The sequence below is a fragment of the Artemia franciscana genome, chromosome 16 (genome assembly GCF_032884065.1).
Source record: "Artemia franciscana chromosome 16, ASM3288406v1, whole genome shotgun sequence".
In the NCBI taxonomy this organism is placed as follows: Eukaryota; Metazoa; Arthropoda; class Branchiopoda; order Anostraca; family Artemiidae; genus Artemia; species Artemia franciscana.
Window position 1 is genome coordinate 2,828,061 of NC_088878.1, and position 22,514 is coordinate 2,850,574.

Genomic DNA, 22,514 nt, shown 5'->3' on the forward strand with positions numbered 1-22,514 from the left:
AAGAGAACTATTTATTTTTAATTTTTGTGCATATTTAGTGTTGCTTAAAGGTAGCTCAATTGCATTCGAGCTATACTCTCAGCCTTGAGTTACCTAATATTTTGTATATATTGGTTATATTAAAAGAACCTTGAACCTTAAGCCAAAGCTCCAACAGGAAATTTACCCACGGTAAAAACACAGAATTAAGACACAAACACAGCAGAAATGATAAAGGTGTTGAGAATGGCAAGGGAAAAAGAATGAAATACATATTCAAATATAAATACAGAATACTGAAACACTGGATACAGAAAAATATGAAACTTATAAATAAGAAACACAAAATACAGACAGTAACAAGGCAAAAATGATAAAGATGTAAAGATGGGCAAGGAAAAATGAAGGATATACATGCCCAAATATGAATACGGAATAATAAAATAAAGAATACAGAGAAATATGAAACTTAAAAATATAAAACACAAAATACAGACACAAACACAGCAAAAATGGCAAAGGTGCAAAGAATGGCAAGGAAAAGAAATGAGAAATACATACCCAAAAATGAATCTGCCTGCTTCCATAATCCAGAAAGTATTAAAAATACCTCCAAGGGCGAAGACAATTTGGCCAATTAGGACAAAAGTGGCAAAAATGGTAGTTCCCCATTGCTTACCAAATACCCTGTAATATTTAATGGTATTAAGTCGGACCAAATACCCTGTAATATTTAATGGTATTAAGTCGGAGAGAAACACAGCAGGAAAGTACGAAATAAATTGATTAAAGGGGGCAAATTCAACGAGATTCAAGAAAATAGGAGATAAAACGAAGTATAGGAATACATGATAAAAATCATAAGACTGTACTTTAAGAGATGAGGACTGGAAGCCCCACGACCCGCCTTAGGAGTTTAAATACAACAGCAAGCAAATTAATTTCGTCTTTTTTTTCTCTTTATATAATACGGTGTGTAAAATAATCCCCCTAGCCAAGGTCAGCATAAAAACAAAGAACTAAAAATGTTTTGTTTCGTCTGATTGTTTTTCCCTAATCAGTCTTTAAGGGCACCCATCTTGAAATTTGTATTGAGTTGATGGGGATCTAATCTTGACATTTGGTTCTTCTATAACATTGATCAAAGATTAACTGGTGTCTTAAAGATATGATCAATAAGACTAGACATCAAGCGGTTGGTTTTTTACGCAGAACGATTAGCCTTTAATGACAGTATGTCATGATAATTTTATTAGCAGGGGCGTAATTTGCTACGGGACAGGGGGAAAAACTTCCCCTCCTACATCTCGGTTTGCCCCCCCCCCAGCAGAAATTTAATTTCTTCAAAAAACTTGTCAAAAATAACACAAGCCTACATAATTCAAAAACCTACAGAAACGGATGAATTTTCTTTAGTATATATTTACTTTTGTAATACAATAAAGTATCTTTATGGTACTGTTATATCTTTATAGTACTTTACAGTGGTTTTATAGTACTATATAGTATTTCATGGTACCAAATGGCTCATTTTTCAGTTTTTACCATCATTTTAACTTGATTTGGGAAAATTGGCTCCAACTTTGCCAACCCCCTCCCCAGCCCCAAGGTACTTGACGAAATCAAGCCACTGTTTATTAGGACAATAGAAGTGTGGTCAGTCTTCAAATAACTTGCTGTTTTAGCTGATATTCACGATAATTTTCACTAGCCGATCATACAAGGGGAATCAAGTCTTATATTCACGACTATCAACTTCTTCCTGCGTTGTTAAAACGCAACTTGTCACGAATAACCCAATATGACTTCAAACAGAAGACAAAGTCAATAACAATAACCTAACGAATCGAGTTTTATTTCACTGAAAAATATATTTTTAAGATTGAAGGGTCTTGTCCCTATTTACCCCGCTTGATGGTCACTCATATGGGAGAAAACGGTCAACATTTAAAAAGAATTCAAAAGATTATCCGTGGATATTAAACAAGAGAAGGAAATGGCGTAGCTTAAGCATAAATGTTTTGCATATTATGTACGTTTTTATGGCTTCAACCACGTTAGGTCTTCGACATTAAAGCAATAGTCTAATTTACAGTATTTAAAATGATTTATTTAAGTTGTATTTAATCTTTAAAAAGGTTTATTCAATTTTTTACGATATGATATAATTACTTAACAACAACAGTCTACTTACGAAAATCAATGATTCATTCAAAATCAAACTGTAAACGAACGGAAAAACAACAACCATAACCAACCATAATGATGCATCGAGACTCGGGTAGGCTATCCCATGTTCATGGGGATCACACAATTACGTCCCAAATTGGAAATCCAAGCAGAAACTTCGCGTGCTTGTGAAAAGCACTGCGAATTATTTTATTATCATTCTTCATAAACCGCCTACAAAAAAGCACAAAAGATGGTATATATGTGATGGAAAACTTGCCATAAAAATGAACCAACACAGCAAGGTTGAAGCTCTTATGAGCGTTCCATAAGTGCTTCCAATCTTAGAACTAAAATGTTCAAGAAGCGGAGCACAAACACTTATTAAATCTGTCGAAATCAATAAACCTAAATATCGCATAGTATGTAAACATTTAATAACACTGTCACTTAGCACAAGACATTGCGGCCGATGATCACCGATCACTGTTAAAGAGACGAAATAGTAGCAGTCGTGGTACGAATGGCCACAAAATGGTTCTGGAGTAACATATTGCAATATCAGTTTCATGACTTGTAACCAGCAATCCTGAAAATTTTTAAATACCAACTTTGGAAAACATCAAACAGTTTATTAATCGTAGTTAGTGCGCTTTGACACTGGAGTTCTGCATTACAATATTCGGCTTGGATTGGTAGCCAAAAGTAAGGAAAATCTTTAAATGTCAAGTTAGATGAGAATCAGAGATTATTTGTAGAATAACTGCTTAATTGTTCTGGATTTTTAACTTCTATATTGCAATAATAGCTTCATGTTTGTGACCAACACGCTCAGAAACTCCAAAACACTAAATGTGGTAGAAATCGAACATTATTTGCTCGACGACTGGCGACGATTGGCGACGTATGCTCGACGATTGATAAGCTTCTTGAGAAGTTTATCTATAATGAAATTAACACAAAATATGATCATGGCGACTACCAATTTAGTTTTCGGGAAGGTCTTGGCGTGCGGAATGCCAATGCAACTCTCCTAGCGATTCTTGAAAGGCATAAAAAGGCAAAAAGTAACCTCTACGTTTGTGCCATTGATATTTCAAAGGTTTTTGACTCCATTCATCAGTTTATAAGTGGAGTTAATTTATCTGTTTGCACCTCCCTGTGGCAGTGGTATCAGAACTCCTCAATCCAGATTCGTTTGCAAGGTACTGTTAGTAATCGTATTCGTGTGCGCCGTGGTGTTAAGCAAAGTTCTGTTCTTGGTCCGGCAATATTTAATAACTCTATTAGAGAAGTTACTCCACGGATTCCACCTTACTTAATTGAGCGATATATTGACACAAGTCACTAGTCTTATGCCGATTACATTCTTCTCTTGGCTGAAAAACTTGGGGTACTCCAAAACGCTGTTGATGTTGTTTGCTCCGGACTGAAAGAAATCGGTTTTTCCGTTGCTACTTCCAAAACAGAGTTTCTTGTCTTTGGAAAGGAGATCGCCTCCAATGAAACAATCCAAGTTGGTCCCGCCATAATCTCATCTTCTGGTTCATTTAGGCATTTAAGTTTTACGTTTGGAACCTCAATCAGATCCACTAGGCAGCTTATAATTGCTTCTTTGAAAGAGAAAGTAAGAAAATCTTATGGTCTTCTCGCCAGGGTAAAGGGCCAGTTTGATAAGAGAACCCTTGGGCGGCTATATAATGCGTTTTTCGCACCGCATGTGTTGTTTTTGACACCTGTTTGGAAATTTTTCTCTGCATCTGAGAAAAAGCAGATCCGACCGCTGTTCTTTAGGTTTTGCCAAAATTTCCTAAGTATCCCCATTTGGTCTCGTAATAGTTATATTTCGCGACGGTACGGTGTTTTTGAGATTTGTCAGAAAATGAACGAACTGTCGCGTAGATTTGCTGATCGCTGCAACAGAATTATCGATTTTCAAGAAGGGAGCGGGAGTGAGTTTGAAGAGCCGTATTGGTACCGGCCGGCCTATAGGCCTTAAACTGCTGGGGACAGGCAGCTCAAGCACCCGCACTTCCCACAACACTTCATTAGAATTACGTAATCTAATAAGGAGAACCCTTTGGTAGCTGATTGGAGGATATTTTATTTTTAATAAAAAAGTGTTCTAAAGTGTCTGAAGTTGTCAAGAATTGTGCGTGTTCTTCTTTTCTGTGCCTTTTTGTTTTTCTTTTCATTTTTATACTCCTCTGTAGTGCATTTGTGTTGATGCAGAAGGTAACAATAAATTATCATTATTATTATTATTAATTTGTGAAACATATATTTGGTGAATTTTAGCACAAAACATTACCTAAAAACCAATTTTGGTGGAAAAGAAATACAAAATGTGCAATATTTATTTTGTGTGTTTAGATTTAAGACCACTCATCCTACGATCAATAAATGTTAAATGTTTAATCATTAAGGAGGCTAATTAAATAACCCCAGAATCACCATGAGTCTAAATAAGCACAACGAACCTATACAACAGACAGGAATGGGGTAACAGCCCTTAACTGGGACCTTCTTATAGAGTAACATAAGAGTAAAAATCCTAGAAAGAAATTAGATTGTAGGAGGAACACGGACTCTTCCATCATACATATTAGAAATCCCTGATTTCACCGATGTGTAACATGTCTACCTTCTTAGATAGATCTTAGATCTGTTTGCTAAAACTGATTTAAGAACCCTTGTTTTATTTGAACTATTTGCATAATTTGGCATCCTTATCGCCAGGACTACACTAATCAGATATCATGTCACCTCAAGAGACACTTCTTTTTAGCTTTTGATGGTTCTAATTCTAAGTCATCTCCAAATAATCGTCCAATGCCATGTCTGATTGGGCAGCGCATTGGATCAAATAGTCCCTTGAAAAGATGTTAGGGTACCCTCCAATTTGTTCAGGTCCTAATATAGGGGAATAAAGTTTTCAATTTGAGATTTATGAGCTCTCCCCTATTATAAATGACAATCCGTTGTATACGATAAAGCGAGAAAAAAATATAATCCACGGGAGTCACATAGCTCTTTTATAATTTCAACTAAAAGTAAGGAGCAATATTAAAACTTAAAACGAACAGAAAATAGTATTTATATGAGGGAGTTTCCCCTCCCCCTCAATACCTCGCTCTTCACACTAAAGTTATTAGTACTTTTAAAAGGGTTTCTTATTGTTCTAATTAAACAGCCCTTGTGTTTCAGGAGTCGTTCTTAAATAATCGGAACAAAAACAATCTTTAGCGTAAATAGCAAGGTATCAAGAAGGGGACCCCCCCCCTATCCCCTATAGCTGACAACTTCTGTTCGTTTTAAGTTTTAATGTTGCTCATTACTTTCAGTAGAAAAAAACTTTTTTAATTTCTGATAGTTTTTAAATAATGCTGATAAATCCATCTCCACCTCCACGGAAAAAATCCCCTAATCCCCAAAGAAAGATCCTCTAGACAATTCAACCCCGGTGAAAATTTACCCCGGACAATTATCCTTAACATCTCCGCGTGTAAAATTGAATTGGCAAAGAGAAAGTAAGACAAATAAAAATAATTTCGTATAGGAATTCTGGCAAATTACCCCTGTGTAAAATTTACCATGGAAAGTTCACCCCCTCGAACCCACCCCCGTGGAAAATTCCCCCAGAAGAAAATTAATCCCCCTGCCACCCGAAAAATGTATGCAGACTTTCCAATAACAAAAAACGTACGTAAACACTGTGCAAAATTTATAACTTAAAGACCTTTCCCCGAGGGCTGTGGGGGTGAAGTTATCTCCTAAGGCTTAGTTATTGGGCCTTTCAGCTATACTGAACAAAATGACTGTCTCAAAATTGTAATCGGATGATTTTCAAGAAAAAAAGAGCGTCGGAGGAGGTCTAGTTGCCCTTGAATATTTTCGGTCACTTAAAAAGGGTACTAGAACTTTTAATGTCCGTTCAAATGATGCCTCTCCCGACATTTAAGGATTATTGGTTCGATAAGATCACCCCTGAAAAAAAAAGAAAAAATACGCATCTGGGATCTTCCTTCTGACAAAAAATCAAAATTCTACATTTTTCCACATAAAAGCTTAAAAGCTCTCCTGTAGAGTTCTCTGACAAGCTGAATCCGATGGTGTGATTTTCATTCAGATTCATTGACTTTTAAGAGATTTCACCCCCCCCCCCCAACCTTTAAAATCAGGCAAATTTTCTCAGGCTCGAGCATTTGATGGGTAGCGCTAAACTTAATGAATAAGCATAATAAGCCGTTTCTTTTGATATATCTACTGATTTTAGGATGTGTGGACCGAATTTTCACTCTTAGGTTAATAATGGAGAAGTGCCTGAGTTGTCAAACACCTTTAGTCCTCAGTTTTATAGATTATGAGCAAGTCTTCAATTCTGTTGATAGAAGAGCTTTAGTAAAGGTCTTATCCTTGTATGGTATACCAGACAAATACATTAAAGTGATTAGTGCTATGTATGAAAATAACACTGCTGCGGTTAAGGTAGAATTAAATAAAAAAAACTAGTTTTTTTAACTAAAAGTAAGGAGCGACATTAAAACTTAAAACGAACAGAAATTACTCCGTATATGAAATGGGTTGTCCCCTCCGCAGTCCCACGCTCTTTACGCTAAAGTTTGACTCTTTGCCACAATTCTACTTTTTAAAAAAATTAAAAACTTTAGCGTAAAGAGCGTGGGACTGCGGAGGGGACAACCCATTTCATATACGGAGTAATTTCTGTTCGTTTTAAGTTTTAATGTCGCTCCTTACTTTTAGTTAAAAAAACTAGTTTTTTTTATTTAATTTCTGAACGTTTTTGAATTAATGCATGTATGATTTTGGCTCTCCGCACATAAATTATTGAAATGAAATTAGTATATTAATTTTTTTTTTTTGCTAAATGGCTTTCTCTTAGTTTTGATCAGACGATTTTGAGAAATAAGGGGTGGGGAAGGAGGCCTAGCTGCCCTCCAATTTTTCGGTTACTTAAAAAGGCTACTAGAACTTTTAATATTCAACGAACGTTTTTATTAGTAAAAAATAGACGTAACTTAAGAATTAACTTACGTAACAAACTTTTATATTCTTATATTTTTATTACGTGTACGAAGGGGTTTGTACCCTCGTTAATACCTCGCTCTTTACACTAAATCGTAAGTTTTGTCCCAATTCTTTAAGAATGACCCCTGAATCAAAAAGGCCATAGAATAAATAGTTGAAATCACTAAAAATATTTTAGCATAAAGAGCGAGGTATTTATCTCCTCCTAAATACCTCGCTCTTTATGCTAAAGTATTTTTAGAACCCCTCATATGCGTAATAATCTCTGTTCGTTTTAAATTTCAATGCTATTCCTTACTTTCATTTGAAAAAACGTTTTCATGTTTATTTTTTCATTGTTTTTTTTTATAGCAATGCTAGAAAATCCTGCACCCTTTTCATTGAATTTTTCTTCCCCCATGACATATTCCTCAAAGGAAAGATCCTCCCACAAAACCCTCTCCCATCAACCCCACCCCCCAAACCAAAAAATCCCCATGAAAACGTCTGTACACTTCCCAATAACCATTACTATATGTAAACACTGGTCAAAGTTTGTAACTTGCAGCCCCTCCCTCAGGGATTGTGGGGGAGTAAGTCATTTCCAAAGACATAGTTATTATGGTTTTCGACTATGCTGAACAAAATGGCTATCTTAAAATTTTAATCTGTTGACATTTGGAAAAAAATGAGCATGGGAGGGGGCCTATTTGCCCTCCAATTTTTTTGGTCACTTAAAAAGGGCACTAGAACTTTTCATTTCCGTTAGAATGAGTCCTCTCGCAACATTCTAGGACCACTTGGTCGATAAGATGACCCCTGGGAAAAAAAAAACAAAAAAAAAACAAACAAACAAATAAACACGCACCCGTGATTTGTCTTCTGGCAAAAAAATACAAAATTCCACATTTTTTAGATAGGAGCTTGAAATTTTTGTTATAGAGTTCTCTGATATACCGAATGCGATAGTGTGATTTTCGTTAAGATTCTATGACTTTTAGGGGATGTTTCCCCCTTTTTTCCAAAATAGGGCAAATTTTCTCAGGCTCGTAACTTTTGATGACAAAGACTAAATTAATTGAAACTTATATATTTAGAATCAGCGTAAAAATTCGATTCTTTTGCTGTATCTTTTAGCATCAAAATTCCGTTTTTTTAGAGTTTCGTTTACTATTGAGCCGGGTCGCCCCTTACTACAGTTCCTTACCACGAACTGTTTGAAAAGAAAATAATTCGGTATTTCGGGGCTTCTGACATTATTACTCCTTTGCGGAAGTTAGGCTCAAAATTGAAAAAGGATTATATTTTTTCTCTGGGCCCCTTCCACCTCTTAGTTCGTTTATTTTCCCGTTAGTTTTCACCTGTTTTCGCTTTATAGTTGTGTTATCTCTTAGTAGTTCTTTCGTTAGTTGAGTTATGGTTGTGGTATATATGTTTTATCGCTCGTATAGTTGTGCTATTTTCAAATTATACTCCATAATAGAGAGGCTCCGAACACCCAGCATTGTATATTAAGCTCTTAATTTGACGTTTTTTTCTAACGTGATCAGATTCGTCCTGCGCCCTTTTCATTGAATTTTTTCCCCCATGGCATATTTCTCCAAGGAAAGATCCTCCCACATAGCCCCCTCCCTCAACCCTACCCCCAAAACCAAAAATATCCCCCTGAAAACGTCTGTACATTTCCCAATAACCATTATTATATGTAAACACTGGTTGAAGTTTGTAACTTGCAACCCCTCCCCCAGGGACTGTGGGAGAGTAAGTCATCCCCAAAAACATAGTTATTATGATTTTCGACTATGCTAAACAAAATGGCTATCTCGAAATTTTGATCCGTTGACTTTGGGAAAAAATGAGCGTGGGAGGGGGCCTAGATGCCCTCCAATTTTTTTGGTCACTTAAAAAGGGCACTATAACTTTTCATTTCTGTTAGAATGAGCCCTCTTGCGACATTCTAGGACCACTTGGTCGATACGATGACCCCTGGAAAAAAAAAAAAAAAAAAAAAAAAAAAAAAATAAACACGCACCCGTGATTTGTCTTCTGGCAAAAAATGCAAAATTCCACATTTTTGTAGATAGGAGCTTGAAACTTCTACAGTAGGGTTCTCTGATACGCTGAATCTGATGGTGTCATTTTCGTTAAGATCCTACGACTTTTAGGGGGTGTTTCCCCCTATTTTCCTAAATAAGGCAAATTTTCTCAGGCTCGTAACTTTTGATGGCTAAGACTAAACTTGATGAAACTTATATATTTAAAATCAGCATTAAAATGCGATTCTTTTGATGTAGCTATTGATATTAAAATTCAATTTTTTAGAGTTTTGGTTACTATTGAGCCGGATCGCTCCTTACTACAGTTCGTTACCACGAACTGTTTGAAATGAGGTTAGCAGCTGGTTTTGTATTAAATCAGGAGTAAAGCAGGGTGGTATTCTATCCCATTTATGTGGATCATTTTGATAGATATTGTCTTAAGGAGCACAGGAAAGGCAATGAGAGACCATGGAATCAAATGGGGAGGAAAAACGCTCCTGGACTTAATGTTAAGAAGACTAAGTCACTAAGGCTAGGAACAAGTGAAGATGAAAAGGTGACATTGGGTAACAAAAAGATTGATCAGATGGGCAGCTTCACTTACCTTGGTAGTATTATTAGTAACCACTGTGCTAGCAGTTAAGATGTTAAAAGTAGAATTGCCAATGCTCTGGGCCTTTTTTCACCGATAAAAAAGTTTGAAAGAATAGGAAGACAAGTCTGCAAACCAAGATAAGAATATTGGAAGGTACAGTGATCAAATATGGCTCTGAAGCATGAACACTCCGAAAAGCGGATGAAGATTTACTAGCTGTTTTCCAGATAAATTGCCTACGGATTGTTCTGGGTACCCATCTGACTGACCGTATTTCAAACTGTAGACTGTACGAAAAGTGTGGTTCAATCCCTATTTCTAGGGCCATAATGAAAGAAAGGTTAAGATGGCTAGGGAACGTTCTGTGGATAAAGGATGACATATTGCCGAAGACTGTCCTTTTTTGGCCAGCCGTCTAGGGCTAAACGAAAAGCAGGTCGTCCTCGTCTGTCGAGGAAGGATGTTATAAAGCAAGATTTAAAGGAAATAAAAACTTCCTGGGAAAGTTTAAAGAGGGAGGCTTTGAATAGATTCGGATGGAGGAGGTGCGTACGTAGCTGTGTTGGCCTCAGGGGACTTGATGCTGCAGTGAGTTGTTAGTAGTAGTAGTATCGAACTTTCGTTTTTTAGAGTTGCGGTTACTATTGAACCGCGTCGCTATTTAGCCTACAGACAATTTGTTACCACGAACATATTTGATCTATGCTAACGCATAGGTTACGATAATATGACTAAAAATGAATACCTATCAAGAAGAAATCCACCGACAAAACAGAGGAAAACATTCGGCCATGAATACCAAGCGTATAAATTGGCAAACTGCGTTGTTGTGATATTCATATCATTTTTTATGTATTCCTGAAGAGCACCAGGAGAATCATAACAAAAGTAAGAACCTGAAAAAAAATACACACATTTAGGCTACAGAAAAGATATAACGTAACGTCTGCCAGAATTTACCTCAAAGGCATTTTCCAGGACAAGGGGAGAGGGGGGGCAAAAAAGAAAGAGACAGCAAATTTTTGAATAAGTAATTATAGGGTAACTGCGATTCGCAGACGTTTTATGCTTTTTACTTCTGATTCTTTTTTTTACAGAATTTACTTCTAAGACACATTTCAGGACCAGGAGGGGAACCAACACAGAAAGAGACAGCGAATTTTTTTAATAATTAATTATGGGGTAAGTACGGCGCTCAGACATTCTATGTTTTTGCTAGAAAACAAACAAGCTGAAATAAATGGGAACAAATAGAAACTTTAAGCCAAATAAAGACAATTTGCGTAAGAAATATTCAAGGATTACCACAAAAAGAGAACAGAAAACCTGAGGTCTACAAAATACAAACTCATGTGTTTAGTCTATTTGAGGATCATTCCACCGACACTTCAACAGCCTATGCAAAGGTTTTTTTCCCCCTTTCTCTACATAGGGACTGCTCATACAACGGTGTTGCATTCACCTACTTTTCGTGGATACAGGCATGAAGATGCAAACTAGAAAAAAACAGCCCTGGTAGGAAAACCAATGACCTCAATTCTCCTCAATTTAACCTTCATATGTATCCACTGATTTTAGAATCTTGAATATTTGTATTTTAATTCAATTGCTTTAATTGCTACTTAATAGACTTTAATTGCTACTTCTGGTTGGATCCGTAGATTCGAATACTCTAGATCAACTAATAATATTAGTTGGCTACAGCTGCACACAGGGGGTTGGGTGGGGTATTACCGCTTAGAATTGTTGCCTATGACCCCTATCTGAAACAAATGAAAAACAGTGACCTAAATTTTGAAGTGGTTTCGCAATTTCCCTCTCCCCAAAGGAGAGTCTTACCGTTCCCCTAAAAGGGACAAATTTATGTGTACGAGCACCGCCAAGAGGGGTGTTCGTACACCTACGTTTTTCACGAGGCTGGGAGGGGTGGTTCAACCAGAACCTTTGTCTTTACGAATACTTAAATGGGGACATTTCTCATTTTCGCATTTTTATACATTAGAAACTGTTTTTTTCAAGAGGGGGGGGGGACCATAAAAGTTATCAGAGCTTTCGTAGCTTTTTCTTTGTTATAGCTTTCATAACTAAGCTAGCATAGATGTTTTAAAAATGGAGATCAATAACAGACCCTTTAAAAGAAAATAAACAACAACTGCTACTACTACTAACAAGTCATTGCAGTACCAAGCCGCCTGTGGTCAACACAGCTAAACACATTTCTTCTCCATTCCAATCTATTCGAAGTCTTTTTCTTTACGCGCTCCTAGAAAGTTCCATTTATTTTAAATCGTTTCTTACAATGTCATCCCACTCAAATTTAAACTCATCACATATTTACCCTCCTACAGCTGAGAGCCTCTTTCTCCAGCCAGCTTCCTTTAAAGATTTTACTTCGTTTTTTTTTTCTATTCGGGGAACACATTCTGATCCCCAAAACTTCTCGAAACCTCTCACGATATCAAATTGATAAGTAAATATTAAAAAGACCAACTTTTAAAACGATGCTTTTAAACTGATACTTTTCTTTCTGTTGCTTTTAATGCTTTTTTTCCTTTTTTTGTATTTTTTGTGTTTTTTAAATAAATTCTCTCTCTCTCTCTTTCTCAAAAAAAAAAAATCTAAACACACTAAAAAAATCTTTCCCTTCTATACGGAAAAATGTTCCATTTTTTCAGACTAATGTCAAAGCGTAGGCCGTATAAGACATTGTCAGTCCTCCTTAAATAGTTATAAAATGTTTTGGCTGTCAAAGGTTTTCATCTTTAGCCTAAACAGATTTGAATTTTTCCAGTTCAACAGTAAAAACAAATTTTTATATTCGTTTATTCCATTTCCTGACAACAGCCCTTCTTATAGGGGCTGTTTAATTTTACTCTTTTATTCATTGACAAATATTCTAAAAAACGAAAAAAATCTTTTCTAAGTTTTTTCTTGACATTTTTGCTTTAGATAAAAAATTATGCCTGTAAAATTTCGTGTCAATACCACGGCTGATTCTTCCTCAAACACCCAATACGCATAGCCTTACCTGAATGTGAAGAAAGTAAAGGTATTACCCGTAAAAGGGTACATGATTCCTAAAGATCGGATCTTCGAAGGTTTGTCCCTATTTTTCTTAGTATCCTTGACTTGCTTGGTATTTTTCAAAAAAAGAAGAAAAAAGATGTTCCCTCTTGGAAAGTATTTAAAAATGACTTGAGAATAATGGCAAGGGGAAGTGACCTTCCGTGAACTATTTAAAAATATGACACAAAAACTTAAAACTTCAATTTGAAAGCAAGCAATCGAGGATTCCAGTGCAGAAAGAAACATTTTTTAGATAAATGTTTCCCTGTTTCCTTTCTATAGCAAAACAAATCTTAAGTAAAAGTCTAAGGTATGAAATGAGTTTGATCAAAACTTTTCCTCCTTCTCAAGTTTGTTGTTTGATTTTAACAACAGAATCTATTGTGTTACTCTTTATTTTGTAATACGATTTTTGTGTTGAGACTTTATATTGGATTTACCTTTGCAAAAGGCCATATCCAGGATTTTTGTTCAGGGGTGGGATATTTTTGGGGGGAGGGAGGTAAGGAATTTTGCTTTAATCACTACATTATTGGCATTGTAGTACCAAATAATTTTTAATATATTCACAAATGTGACCATAACGTGACCTGGACATCTTACTTAAGTACAGCATTGAAGCAAATTCAGCTGATTCATTGAATAAACAAGTTAACACCAAGTGGACGTACAATCAGTTCAAGGTTCTTCAAGTATGTAAAATACCTTTTGAGTCTCCCTCCGTGGATGAGGAACACGCGTATCTCGAAAAATATAAAATAACAGACCCTTTTGTAGTGGCTAGCACTAAAATTAACCGATTCAAGGACACATTAGATCCGTATCACACTACCTGTTGCGCCATCGAACTCCACTAGTGAGGCATTAAGTTTGTCGTTCAGGTTGTTTAGAACCCCTCTTTTCTTTTGCTTCTAGAGTTGTATATGTGCTTTTATTTATTTTTTCTCTTCCTTTTTATACTACATCTCTTTAAATTTGTTTACTTGACAATAGACAATAAAAATCATTCATTAAGGTATGGTTCATCAAAGTCACTGAAGTTCTGGTGGGATGCTACATACAAATTAGAGCTGTGATGTGTTTCAGAACTAGGTGAGAGTCAAAGAGAATGGAACTACCCAATGTCATATGATGAAAATTAGGGTAAAATCAGAGGCGGTACCAGTCTCTCTTGTGCCCGGGGCAAAATCTTGTGATTAGCGCCTCTTACCACCAGTCCCCCACAAAATTTTGAGGCCAAATTTTAGCAAACTTTTCGTTCATAATATTTTCTGTTCGTTTTAAGTTTTAATGTTGCTTCTTACTTCCAGTTGAAAAAAACTTGTTTTTGATTTAATCGTCGGGAAATCCAGCCTCCCCTCAGTGGAAAATTCTCTTCCCCCGCGAAAATTTTCTCCAAAGAAAGATTCTCCCACGTGACTTAAATTAGCAATATTTGCGGAACTAATTTTGTAAGGCATAGTAACAAAATTGCCAAAGAGGTCGAAACCATTTGGATAGTAATTTTATTATTTGAAATGTTGTTATTTATCATATATCAATAAATTATGAATATGAAAAAATAAATTATAGTAATAAGAATTTATGGAAGGATTTTGTCGTTTAAAAATAGGTGGTGCTCGTCTGGCACGTACGCAGGGGGGTCTCTGGTTTGTCGTTCAGGTTGTTTAGAACCCCTCTTTTCTTTTGCTTCTAGAGTTGTATATGTGCTTTTATTTATTTTTTTTTCTCTTCCTTTTTATACTACATCTCTTTAAATTTGTTTACTTGACAATGGACGAAAAAAATCATTCATTCAGGTATGGTTCATCAAAGTCAGTGAAGTTCTGGTGGGATGCTACACAAAAATAAGAGCTGTGATACGTTTCAGAACCGGGTGGGAGCCAAAGAGTATGGAACTACCCAATATCATATGATGAAAATTAGGGTAAAATCAGTGGCGGTACCATCTCTCTTGTGTCCGGGGCAAAATCTTGATTAGCACCCCTGTCCACCTCCCTCCGACAATATTTTCCGGCCAAATTTTAACATAATTTTGTTCGTTAACAAAATTATATTAGATTTATCAATTAATTAACAGTTTATTCTTTAATTATTTATTACTTAGTTATTTAAATAATTTAATTACTGTTAATTAATTAAATTTAATCACTTCAGTTAAAATTGTTCCATTATTTTAATTTTATTGATTAATTAATAGTTTATTAACTATTTTCTTTTATAAACTGCGTTCTCTACTTTAATTTAATAAAAAATTAAATTCCGAAAATTACCAAATGATTATAACCGTTAGATTATTTATTTGAAATTGTGCGCCCCTAAAATTTCTGCACCCGCGGCAAGTATCCCTTTGTCCCTCCCATATAAATACCTCATGATATAATAGGATATCATTGCACAATTGGGGCGATCGCAAAATCAAACATGTTAAGAAACTGATTCTTACTTTATAACAAGCAGAAAAATTGTAGTTAACACATATTCCACCTAAAAGGTTGAATACCAAAGATACATGGAATTAAGGTATAAATGCTCTCACCAAACCCAAGTAAACACATCAGAATAAGTCCAATGAGACGATGGCAAAGGTGGGATGGGTTGCAACAAGGCGTATTTGACACATCACTGTCATCATCAACAGCATTTAAAAGATAATCATCTCCATCGTTGTCCTGTTCTGGCTGAAAGTTTTCATTGGTGTCAAGCAGTGGTTCAATGTCATCTGGCATTCTAAATAACACAATAAATTTCGATTAATGACGATACATTTTTCTGAAAGGTCTATATCCAATAAATAAACGTTAACAATTTTAAGCGAAAAAATACGACCCAAAGAAGTACTAAATTTACATAGAGGGAAGAATCGTCACGGGTTTTTGCGAATCAACTTTGTAGTACCTGATATCAAAGCTCTTCTTCAATAGATACTAGATTTATTTTAAAACTCTTAAACTTTCCAATCATCTTGATTATTAGGTTGATTTTTTGTTTGTTGATGTTTTGAAAAATTAAAGTATTATTTTTCAAGATACATATAGTTTTTCATAACTCTATAAAATGCTATTAAACTAGGTCATTTGTAAAATAAAATCTGTTCTATTTTCTTTAAAGAAAATTAAGTTTTTGTCTTGTGGTTTAATAATTCCCGTTTTTATTTTAGTAGAATCGTAAAGTATCTTAACGACAACAAATTATTTACTTGTGTGGGCAATTCAACATTTTCGTTAGTTTGAATATAAATCAGCCAAACTAATTACATGAGTTTGAAGATGTTTTTGTCCGTAAAAATTCAAACTTTAAGAATCTATTGACTCTCAAAGAAAACTACACCTTCAAAGGAAACTTACTTGTACTTGCTGCAGGATCAGACGTGGACGCCTCACCCGAAATAGAGAAGATTCCGTATGGTTGACTCCCACTTGTCGCGATCTTATGCCAGCTATTCAGCAAACCAGAGCCAGAAGCTTTCCCTCTTTCTGCCAAACATTCTAAATCTACCAATGGTATTGAGGTCGTTTTTGACAGTTGCCCACCAATTCTTCATTTGACTGTCAGGATGTCTATGCCAATCTGGTTAAAGAGCAGCTAGAGGTGCGGTCATTGGGTCTTTTCAGGAATTGTCAAGTCAATGCAAACTTCTCTGTTTACAATCGTGGCTGTGGTCTCAATGTTACAGCAGAGGTGAAGCACATCAGCATTTACGATTCTGTTTAAGACCAAATCCTTAGGACTTTTGATAAAAAGCGGTGCTCAAAAATTTCCATGCCATGAAGATGAAGCGCCTTCACCTAATACCCGCTTTATAAACATAAAATTTTATCTTCAAACTTATCTCCTGTTGGTTCCACAAATTACAGCAAAGTTGAGGGAAATGGGTTTTATTGATTCTGTTCTGTACTTCATGGTCATAGCCTATGCGTACGTGAAGAGAAGCTGTCGAATTTTTACGTTTCTGGTTGTAGACAACAAGCTGATAATCCGAATGTATATTTACTTCCATGACTCTAATTTTGACCATATTAATCTTCAAATCCAGTAGATGAGATGAATATACTATTTCGTTTAGCATTGATTGAGCAGCTACTGGATGAGCAGCAAGAGCAACAATGTCATCCGCGTAGTCCACATCAGTTACTCTCATGTCCACACTCAAAAGATTTCAAAAGAAAGCTAGTTTCCTATGATTTTTGCTGTAATTTGTTTTTAGCTTATTTACTTGTTGATTTTTCACCTGTATTTCTTTTTTTTTTTAGTGCCTGGTACTGCCAAAAAATTGCATAACTGCATATACAGGTCTTTTAAATTAAAAGTCAGATTTCTTTTTTTCTATTTTTTCAAATGATTCAATGATTCAAGATTCAAATGAGACAACTAATTCAAAAAGTCAGAATACATGCACACTGTTGTGTGCACTTTAAGATAAAACAAACGTGATGATTCTAGGAATATCAATCACAGCGGTATATACTGTTTACAGTTTACTTCGATTAATATGAAATTACTCCACATCTAATTTCATGCTGATTAAAACAAACAGTAGGCTATAACAGGCCTAGCCCAAATCATAGTACTAACCCTTGTAAGCTGAAACGTAATTTCTGCAACGCACCCACTAAGGATAAGAAATATGTATTATACACAGACATAGATTTTGAGTTACAATCAAGATTTTAGTAAATTAACAGCAAGATTTCTAGCATCATTTTGTCTTCGTCTATGCAAAAGCAGCAAGCCCAATTCTTGAAATCAAGAGGATGAATTTAGCGTGACTTTGGGTAACATGCAAAATCAGATAACAAAATTCAGCAGAATTTGGCCTAATTCTTTATCTATCTCAATGGAGGAGGAAAGTGTTCGTAGCTGTGACTGCGCTGGCCTCAAGCGGCTTGATACTAAAGTGAATTTTTTTTTCATAGTAGTCTAACAGTACATCTATAGCATGAACTTATATATGATCCATGAGAAAGAACGGTACTGAAGCTTTTCTTCATGACTTGATTAATTATGTTTGCAAATGTGCCCCTATGAATAGCAGGCTTCAAAAAGACCTAAGACATTGTTAGGTCCAAAGAACACTGAAGATTCCTATACTAACTACCCATCTTGCTTCTTTATTAAATGTTCATTAAAAAAATAAACAGATTTCTCACTTTAGCACACACTGTCTTTGAGACACATCCTATCATAGATAAACTGCAGCTGAGTGTTAATACTGCAGTGACACCACTTCCTTACCTTTTTAAGGGAGAGGGGGCACCGTATATTTTTCAAAACCAAGGGGGATTTCTTATGTTTGTATTTTCTCAATGAAAATACTAGAATGGCTATTTTCCACTGACAATAAAAAAAAATCGAAATATAGAGAGTAAATGCCTCCCCAAGAAAAATTGGTGCTACCGTGACGTGATGATTTAGAGTGAGACTATAAATCTGGATGTAGGATTTGGTAGTCAATATTCGAATTCCAACTGTAGTAGGCTACATAAAAAAAAGTGTCTCCTGTACTTGATACAATTAGAAAACAGGCACAGTTGGGGTGGAAAATCCTTTTCCCCAGAATATTTGCTTGTGTGAGAGGGTTTTCTTTTCTTTTTTTTTTACTGTTTTTTTTTTTTCTTTTTTACTTACTTATTCGTATGCATAGCTATATAGAGATTTGTCATGTATTCTTCATACTTTTGGCAATTGGGATCCAATTCTGAATTTTCAAGTAGGCTATTAAAGGATTCCTGCCAATTGCCGAAAAATGATTAGATTAATGGTTTTAAAACAAACTAGTATCATGACCAACACTAGTATCAGACAGGCACATTTGAAGTGGGAGAAACTTCTCCTCAGAATACTTACTTTTGGGCGGGTTTTTTGTCGAAATGCAAGGCTGTTTTGTTATTGCTGTGTTTTTACTCATTCCTGTATGCATCTATATAGAGGGTCATTATGTGTTATTCATGCTACTGGCGTTCGTGATCCGTTTCAGAATTTTCAAGTATTATAGGATTTCTGCCAATTGCCAAAAAATGATTAGATTAATAGTTTTAAAACTACTACTAATAACTCACCGCAGCACCAAGTCACCTGAGGCCAAAACAGCTACGCACGCTCCTCCCCCAACCGAATCTATTTAAAGCCTCCCTCTATACACCCTCCCAGGAAGTTCCCATTTCCTTTAAATCTTTATTTACGACATCCTCCCAACCCAGACAAGGACGACCTGCTTTCCGTGTAGCCCCAGACGGTTGGCCAAAAAGGACTATCATTGTTCTGTCACCTGAGGCCTTATCTGTCATCCTTCATCCGTAGAACGTGGCCTAGCCGTCTCAACCTTTCTTTCATTATAGCCCTAGAAAGTGGGATTGAACCACATTTTTTCGTACAACCTACTGTTTGAAATACGGTCAGTCAGCCGGGTACCTAGAACAATCCGTAAACAATTTCTCTGAAAAACATCTAGTAAATTTGCATCTGCTTTTCGGAGCGCCCATTTTTCAGAGCCACATTTGACCACTGTCATCACTGTAGCTTCCAATATTCTAATCTTGGTTTGCAGACTTATCTTTCTATTCTTCCAAACTGTTTTTTAACTGTGAAAAAACATCCTGAGCCTTAGCTATTCTACTTTTAACAACTTCACTGTTCCCACCATCTTTACTAATAATACTACCAAGGTAACTGAACCTCCCAACCTGATCAATCTTTTCGTTACCTAATGACACCTGTTCATCTTCACTTATTCCTAGCCTTAGTGACTTAGTCTTCTCAACATTAATTTTCAAGCCTATTTTAGCACCGTGAACTCGCAAAACCTCTAAAAATTCATTCATTTTGCTCACACTTTCATCTAATATGCTTAAATCATCAGCACAATCTAAGTCCAGGAGCGTTTTTCCTCCCTATTTGATTCCGTGGTCTCCAATTGCCTTTCCTGTGCTCCTTAAGGCGAAGTCCATCAAAATGATCCATATAAAGGGGGATAGAACACAACCCTACTTAACTCCTGATTTAATACAAAACCAGTTGCTAACCTCATTCCCTACCTTAACCGCAGCAGTATTATCAAACAGTTCGTGGTAACGAACTGTAGTAAGGAGCGACCCGGCTCAATAGTAACCAAAACTCTAAAAAATGGAATTTTGATGCCAATAGTTACATTAAAAAAATCGCATTTTAATGCTGATTTTAAATATATAAATTTCATCAAGATTAGTCTTACCCGTCAACTGTAGTAAGGAGCGACCCGGCTCAACAGTAACCAAAATTCTAAAAAATGGAATTTTGATGCCAATAGTTACATCAAAAGAATCGCATTTTAATGCTGATTTAAAATATATAAATTTCATCAAGATTAGTCTTACCCGTCAAAAGTTACGAGCCTGAGAAAATTTGCCTCATTTTAGAAAATAGGGGGAAATACCCCCTAAAAGTCATACGATCTTAACAAAAATCACACCATCAGATTCAGCGTATCAAAGAACCTTATTGTAGAAATTTCAAGCCCTTATCGACACAAATGTGGAATTTCGCATTTTTTGCCAGAAGACAAATCACGGATGCGTGTTTATTTGTTTTTTTGTTTTTTTTTTTTTTTTTTTTCAGGGGTGATCGTATCGACTCAGTGGTCCTAGAATGTCGCAAAAGGGCTCATTTTAACGGAAATTAAAAGTTCTAGTTCCCTTTTTAAGTGACCAAAAAATTTGGAGGGCACCTAGGCCCCCTCCCACGCTCATAAAGTTCTAGTTCCCTTTTTAAGTGACCAAAAAATTGGAGGGCACCTAGGCCTCCTCCCACGCTCATTTTTTCCCCAAAGTCACCGGATCAAAATTCTGAGATAGCCATTTTATTCACCATAGTCGAAAAACCTAATAACTATGTCTTTGGGGACGACTTACTCCCCCGCAGGCCCCGTGGGAGGGGCTGCAAGTTACAAACTTTGACCTGTGTTTACATATAGTAATGGTTACTGGGAAGTGTACAGACGTTTTCAGTGGGATTTTTTGGTTTGGGGGGAGAGTTGAGGGGAGGAGAGTTGAGGGGGGGTTTGCGTGGGAGGATCTTTCCATGGAGGAACTTCTCATGGGGGAAGAGACTTTCAATGGAGGGGGCGCAGGATTTTCTAGCATTATTTAAAAAAAAAAGAACAATGAAAAAATAAATATGAAAAGTTTTTTCTACTAAAAGTGAGGAGCAGCATTAATACTTGAAACGAACAGAAATTATTACGCATATGAGGGGTCTACCTCCTCGTAATACCTCGCTCTTTACGCTAAATTATTTTTAGTAATTTCAACTATTTATTCTACGGCCTTTGTGATACAGGGGTCATTCTTAAGGAATTGGGACACAATTTAAGCTTCAGTGTAAAGAGCGAGGTATCGACGAGGGGTGAGCCCCCTCATATACGCAATAAAAACATACGAATATAGAAGTTCGCTACGTAAGTTAATTCGTAAGTTACGTATATTTTTTACTTATGAAAACGTTCGTAAAAAATTAAAAGTTGTAGTTGCGTTTTTAAGTAATCAAAAAATTGGAGGGCAATTAGGCCTCCTCTCTCGCTCCTTTTTTCTCAAAATCTTCCAATTATAACTATGAAAAACCCATTTAGCCCAAAAAAAATTAATATGCAAATTTCGTTTTAATTATTTATGCACGGAGAGCCAAGATCAAAAAATGCATTAATTTAAAAACGCCCAGAAATTAAACACAAAAAAAAACAAGTTTTTTTAAACGAAAGTAAGGAGCGACATTAAAACTTAAAACGAACAGAAATTACTCCCTATATGAAAGGGGCTTTTCAAAGTTTTTTAAATTTTTAAGAAGTCGAATTAAGAGAAAGAGTCAAACTTTAGCGTAAAGAGCGAGGCGTTGAGGACGAAAAGCCCCTTTCATATACGGAGTAATTTCTGTTCGTTTTAAGTTTTAATGTCGCTCCTTACTTTCATTTAAAAAAAAACTTTTTTTTTGTTTAATCACGACACAGTAACGGAAATACAGTTGACCATTTGAACAAGTATTTTGATGATTAACTGAATTTTTTAAATAATGCGGATAGACAGAAGATTCACACAAGGTAGAAAAGAGACAAGATTTAATAGAATTAGACATGGGTTCGCAAAAAGCTACCGCGGTGAACCAGAGAAAATCGTATTCGGATTCACATTTATATGTGACTCCTGCTAGAAGTTCCCTAAGGAATTCACCATGGTGAAATAGACATTTCTGACATATGCGAAAGGGGGAACAAAATATGAGTGGCGGTAATACACGAAGAAAAGTTATTATATGAAAATATGAGGAAAACAAAACCACTCTCAGATGCTAGGGAAAATGAAGGGGAGTTGCAGGTAAGATAAAATACAGATGAAGAACGAAGCTGCAGTGGTTCCCAACCGGTGGTACGCGTACCCCAGGGGGTACGCGAAGGTCCCAAAATTAATTTAGTCTACATCTTTAAAACTTGTGTCTGACTCAGTTCCAACATTTCCCTCAAAATCAGATAACATAACCCATTGTACGTAATTTCAGACTCATTTTCAAAACTTTCGCTTTCAGTAACCCGCTAATTTTTCTCCATAGCCGTAAGGTCTCGATTTAAACTCAGCGGGTTCAGTATCTTGTCATCTGTTGAAACACGAAGTTCG

General features: G+C 35.9%; 1 protein-coding gene across 1 annotated transcript in view; it reads right to left on the reverse strand.

Annotated features, from left to right (window-relative positions):
- LOC136036901 (major facilitator superfamily domain-containing protein 1-like) overlaps window positions 1-22,514 on the reverse strand; it is a 118,229-nt gene that overhangs the window by 60,668 nt on the left and 35,047 nt on the right. The window contains exons 2-4 of the mRNA XM_065719277.1: window positions 15,416-15,606; window positions 10,556-10,706; window positions 541-666 (exon numbers count right to left, since the gene is read on the reverse strand). Coding sequence (XP_065575349.1) covers window positions 541-666; window positions 10,556-10,706; window positions 15,416-15,605 — 467 coding nt within the window. The 5' untranslated portion in view covers window position 15,606. The remainder of the gene's footprint in view (window positions 1-540; window positions 667-10,555; window positions 10,707-15,415; window positions 15,607-22,514) is intronic.